This window comes from Ursus maritimus, unplaced genomic scaffold, assembly GCF_017311325.1.
Source record: "Ursus maritimus isolate PB19 unplaced genomic scaffold, ASM1731132v1 scaffold_5, whole genome shotgun sequence".
In the NCBI taxonomy this organism is placed as follows: Eukaryota; Metazoa; Chordata; class Mammalia; order Carnivora; family Ursidae; genus Ursus; species Ursus maritimus.
This window is the reverse complement of record NW_024426663.1, coordinates 84,494,511-84,500,248: the sequence shown is the minus strand read 5'-3', so window position 1 is coordinate 84,500,248 and position 5,738 is coordinate 84,494,511. Positions and strand designations below refer to the sequence as shown.

General features: G+C 41.3%; 1 protein-coding gene across 1 annotated transcript; it reads right to left on the bottom strand.

Annotated features, from left to right (window-relative positions):
• Positions 1-3,949: 3,949 nt before the first annotated feature.
• On the bottom strand, positions 3,950-4,888 carry LOC103680566 (olfactory receptor 2L8-like). Its single transcript, XM_008710067.1, has one exon. It carries the CDS (start codon positions 4,886-4,888, stop codon positions 3,950-3,952), a length of 939 nt encoding a protein of 312 aa, XP_008708289.1.
• Between the last annotated feature and the right edge of the window lie 850 nt (positions 4,889-5,738).

The following is a 5,738-nucleotide window of genomic DNA, read 5'->3' as shown; positions in this document are numbered from 1 at the left end:
TTTCACCTAGCATGGCCCTCTAGTTTCATCCACATGGTTGCAATGCCAAGCTGTCATTCATTTTGATGGCAGAGTAATATTCCATTGTGTATAAACAAATGACCAACAGACACATGAGAAAAGGTTATAACATCACTCAGCATCAGGGAAGTACAAGTAAAAACCACAATGAGATACCAACTTGCACCAGTCAGATTGGCAAAATTAACATGACAAGAAACAACAAATGTTGGAGAGGATGTGGGGAAAGGGGATCCCTCTTACACTTTTGGTGGGAATGTAAGCTGGTGCAGCCCCTCTGGGAAATGCTATGGAGGTTCCTCAAAAAATTAAAAATAGAACTACCTGGGGCTATTGGGAGGCACAGTCAGTTAAGTGTCTGCCATTAAGCTCATGTCATGATCCCAGGGTCCTGGGATTGAGCCCCACAATATGCTCCCTGCTCATTGGGCTGTCTGCTTCTTCCTCTTCCCCCACCCTGCTCATGGCGTCTCTCTCAAATAAATAAAATAAAACTTAAAAAAAAATAGAACTACTCTATGATCCAGCAACTGCACTACCAGGTATTTATCTAAAGGATACAAACATAGTGATTCAAAGGGGCACTTGTTTCCCCAGTGTTTATAAGAGAAATGTCCACAGTGGCCTAAGTGTGTAAAGAGCCCAGGTGTCCATGGGCACATGAATGGAGAAAGAAGTTGTGATATCTATCATCTATCTATCTATCTATCTATCTATCATCTATCTATCTATCTCTATCATCTATCTATCTATCATCATCTATCTATCTATCTATCTATCTATCTATCTATCTAATCTATTCAATGGCAGTTTTAAGCTCACCTTTCCTACTTCACACTTACACTCCACCTGAGTACAGCAGAGTCCAACCCACTTGGATGCTCCAGGGCTCTCTCACCTTTCAACCCTTCTCCTGATTCTAGCGTTCCAGGAGGAGCAAGCAGAGTTGGCATTTTTAGCATCTGGTGAAGGACTAAATGCATTTATAGTCCCTATTACCAAGACCTAAGAACAAACTCCAGCCACTACCACCTGTTTGCCACTTTGCCATTTTTAAGTTAAAAGAGGGACTGGAAAACAGCAGCAGATGCCCCACTAGACTTAGCTAAGGACTGAACCTGGAGCCTCCCCCAGCACTTTCCACAACAGCTCCAAACAAAAGACAGTGGCAAACCTAGTAGACACCAAATAACCCCGAAGTGTGAGACTTGGGCATGGAAGTGACCCTGTCCCCTGCACTGAGCAGGCTGACTGCATCTGGCTAGGACAGGCAGTAGTCTCAGCAGTAACAATGACCAGACCTTCCTTCATTCAGGTTCCCCCTGAGGTCATAAACAGAGTAAAAATGTCTGCAAGTAGTTAAAGGCATAAATAAGGGAAAGCACATTCTATGAACTTTAAGCAATGACTAGGGGCTGTAAAAGGCAGAGGACGACCCCCACCAGAGTTTTCCCACCCCCAGAAAATGCTTTCGTCAATCAGGCAGGTAACTGTGGTGCTGGCCCAGGTGTACCCAGGTCCTCTGGCTTCCTGCCCTGCCCATCTCCCAGAGGACAGGAAGGGAGGCTTCAGCTAGTGCATCCCTGGTGCAGTTCCTGGTGTGGGGGATGAGCTGGTTAACCCCCCCACAAATACTGGGGAGAACCCCCACCCCTTGAGCACTTCCTCTGTTTCACTCTAGGCACTGGTCAGAACTTGAGGGGCTGGACCAGAAAGGAAGTGGGGCTGGGTAATGAAGTGCTCCTGGTGGTCTCTGCAGGAGCCCTGCGCTGGCACACAGGACAGTTGTCCCCATGGGGAGAAGTGGGCAGTTCTCCCCATGGGGAGAAGTGGGCAGATGGGGGATACCTGCCCTGATATGAAACAAAAGCCAAATGCCCACCACCAGCCAGTCTCGTGTCCTGAGGGTCATTTGGGAACCCCAGGAGTCCACCTCTGTTCCCCGCCCCGTGCCTGTGCTCACTGGGCTCCTCTCAGTGGAACACATTTTATCTGACATTTTGGACAGCACAGGCACGGAGAGCCTGGTGCTCCTACAGGAAAGAGAGAGAAGGGATGGTGATGACCCCATCCCCACCATCCCCTGGCCCCAGGGGCCTTTTAGGACTATGTGCCAGCCCCTTGTCCAGCAGTTCCTGGCAATCCATGGCACCAGCCTTGGGCTCTCACGCCAGTCTGCACTCACCTCCCCAGCCACATTGTCCTCCTCACACCAGCCAAGCCCCTCTAGGCCACAGGTCTAGCTGTGCGAGACCTACGCAGGGCAGCTCAGAGGCCCAGTCTCAGAGGACCAATGGCTACAGGCCCTGGTCCCTGTTGGAAGGGCTTAGGGTGTCCACATAGTGGGTTCTCAGGAGCCTCCCTGACTCCCAGGGCTCATGCTCCTGAGGTGCCTGCTGCTCTCCTCCAGCCCCAGAGCTCATGCTCAGCTGGGGCCTGCTGTGCTGATTGCCAGCAGGGCTGCTGGAACTCTGATGGTTACTAGGTGTTTTCTATTTATAATTCAACTGATTCTGACAAGCTGTGAGCAAGAAAGTTGATGTTGTGCAGACAAATAAGGATGGATATCGTTAGGATAGGAACCACTGGTGGCATGGAGAACTGAGAAGAACCCCTTTCCGAAGGTCATCATAACATAACAGAACCACCACAGTTCTATAACATGTCTGTCTACTGTGGGCAGAAATGAAATCTCACAAAACCTTAGTTAAGATAGTGATCAGCTTGAATCCAGGAATTCTCCACTTTCATATGTGCTAAATTTATTTGTTTCTTTTGTTCATTGTTTTGCGTTTTATATTTATATAAATGTGTGTATTATATTTATGGATATATATGTTAATTTTTGCAAGGAGAATTAAGTTATATTGCTTTATTAATTGATCAATAGCAAGATTGGTCATTTGTACAGGTTAAAAACAAAACAAATCAAAACACAAAACTCCTAAATGTTTCCAAGCATATACACTGAGAACATTTGCAAAAATCGAATGTAATGTGAATTACGTTACACACTTCCTTGTCATTGAAGGGTGGTATTTAACAGCATTCTATGCTTGCTACACAAACAAATTGTCCATCGCACCTAAAATTAGATCATTTGTCACCACTTAACTGTTTTTTTTTTAAGATACTATTTTAATTCCAGTTAGAGAAACTACAGTGTAATATTAGTTTCAGGCATACAACGTGGTTATTCAGCACTTCCATACAACATCTGGTGCTCATCACAGGGGCACTACTTAATCCCATCCCCTACTTAACACATTCCCTATACCCTCCTGTCTGGTGTCTGGTGACCATCAGCTTGTTATCTAGAGTTAAAGGTCTATTAATTGGTTTGCCTCTCTCTTTTTTCCCCTTTGCTCCATTGTTTCTTGAATTCACATATGAGTGAAATCATATGGTATATGTCTTTCTCTGACTGACTTATTTTGCTTAGCACATAATACTCACTAGTTTCATTCATGTCACTGAAGTAGCAAGAATCCTCTCTGTTTTTATGGCTGGGTAATATATCCACATATGTCTAAATTGATTTATATTATGGTGTATATATACCAACATTGATTTATATTATGATATATACCTTTTCTTACCCATTCATCTCTTGATGGATATCTGGGCTCTTTCCATATTTTGACTATTGTGTTCCTATTTGTACTTGTAATATTGAGAATAACTGTGGCCTTTAGACTTCAACTTGCAGTTAATAAATTATTTGTAACAAAAAAAAAAAGAAAAAAGAAAAAGAAAAAAAAATTACCACAAAAACAGAGTGACTAGGAATATATAATTATTTTGTCAAATCTTTATTATTTTACTTTTTTATATTATATAATCTCTGTATTCAATCACAGAATGGCATTGTTCTTAAGGAGTTTACAAGGTGAAATTAATATATTTCTAAGCAGCAGTGAGAACTTTGTTATATTTTTACAGAGCAGAATCTCTGAATCACTCGTCTTAGAGCCCCCATCACCTCCCTGTTTCTCAGGCTGTAGATGATGGGGTTGAGCATTGGGGTCAGGATGGTGTAGAAGACAGCCAGGATCTTATCCTCTGTGGGAGATCGGAAGGATCTTGGGCGTAGATAAGTGTAAACAAAGGGTGCATAGTAGAAAGACACCACAGCGATGTGGGTGCTGCAGGTCAAATAGGCCTTCTTCCTCCCTTCTGTTGACTGCATTCGGCAGATGGCAAGGAGAACCCGGCCATAGGAACATGAAATGCAAATGAAGGGAAACACAAGGAAGAGGGTGATGCTCAAAAACACCGTGTACTCATAGACCCAGGTGTCCATGCAGGCCAGAGTCAACATGGTTGCAAGATCACAGAAGAAATGGTTGATGGTCCTGGATCGACAGTAAGGGATATTGAGGACATATGCAGTGTGGGCACAGGAGTTGATTGAGCCCATGATCCAAGATCCTGTTATTAGCAGCACACATACTTTTTTGCTCATACGAGTGGGATAGTGGAGAGGAAAGCAAATAGCCACATAACGATCATAGGCCATGGAGGCCAGTATTAACCCTTCTGCACCAGCTAAAGCAACAAAGAAGAAGCTCTGAACACCACACCCGATGAAAGAAATAGTCTCATTTTCAAAGAGATAATCAGAAGCCATCTTGGGGACAATGTTGGAGATGAAGTTCAGGTCCACGAGGGAGAGTTGACTAAGTAGAAAATACATGGGAGTGTGGAGATGGGTGTCCAGAAAGATGAGAATGATCATGGACAGGTTTCCAAACAGAGCCATTAAGAAAATGAGAACAATGAGAATGAAGAAGAACAGGCCAATTCTTGATGGTGGGAACAACCCCAATAAGAAGAAATCTGTAGATGTTTCATTAATATTTTCCATGGGACATTAATTTAGTTTTCCCTAAAGAGAGACACATAACAGGACAAAAAATAATCTTTATTAATTCATTATTTTACTTCCACTGTGATTTATTCAGGACACATTGCAGCTCTTTAAAAAATTAACACATATTTTGGAAAAAGAAACAATTTTTGACTCATAGATAAAAACTTGATGATGCATACATATGTCTCCAAAATATTTCAATGGAAATGTGTAAATTTGTAAGGATAATATATTTCTGTGACTTTATTAAGATACACATATTTTATTTTTCTATGTAAATTTAGTCATTATCAACATCAGAATTTATACTTTTTAAGTATGCATTATAAATCAATGTAAATGCATAAATTACAGAACCATTCTTGAATACATTTTATTACTCTTAGGCACTGATTTTTTCTTTTATAATTAAGCCCTAATATTTCTGAAACTAAAGTAGTCTATCCGGTCATGTTGTAGATATATATCTTTTTAGCTTGTACTTTTGTTTTGTTGTTGTTTTGTTGTTTTCTGTAAAAAGTTTGTCAAATCAAGCTTTTAGATGCCAAGCATTATTACCTGCATATTTTTCTCCAAAAATAAACAATGAATAGTTATTGCCAAACATAATTTATATGAAGCAAAATTTTTCCTCTTCATTCAATATTCAAATGCTTTAGTTTAAGGAAACTCTTTTCCTGGTAACTTATTCTAAATTTTTAGTGTAGCTCCATGATTCTGCTCAAGCTCTCTGAAAAGATCTGTGTTGTATTCATCTGCTTCTCAATAATCATATAACATTATGAATTGCTTTATGGCACCTTTTCTTATTCTGTTTTTTTTCATAATTTTGTGGGGTTTTTTA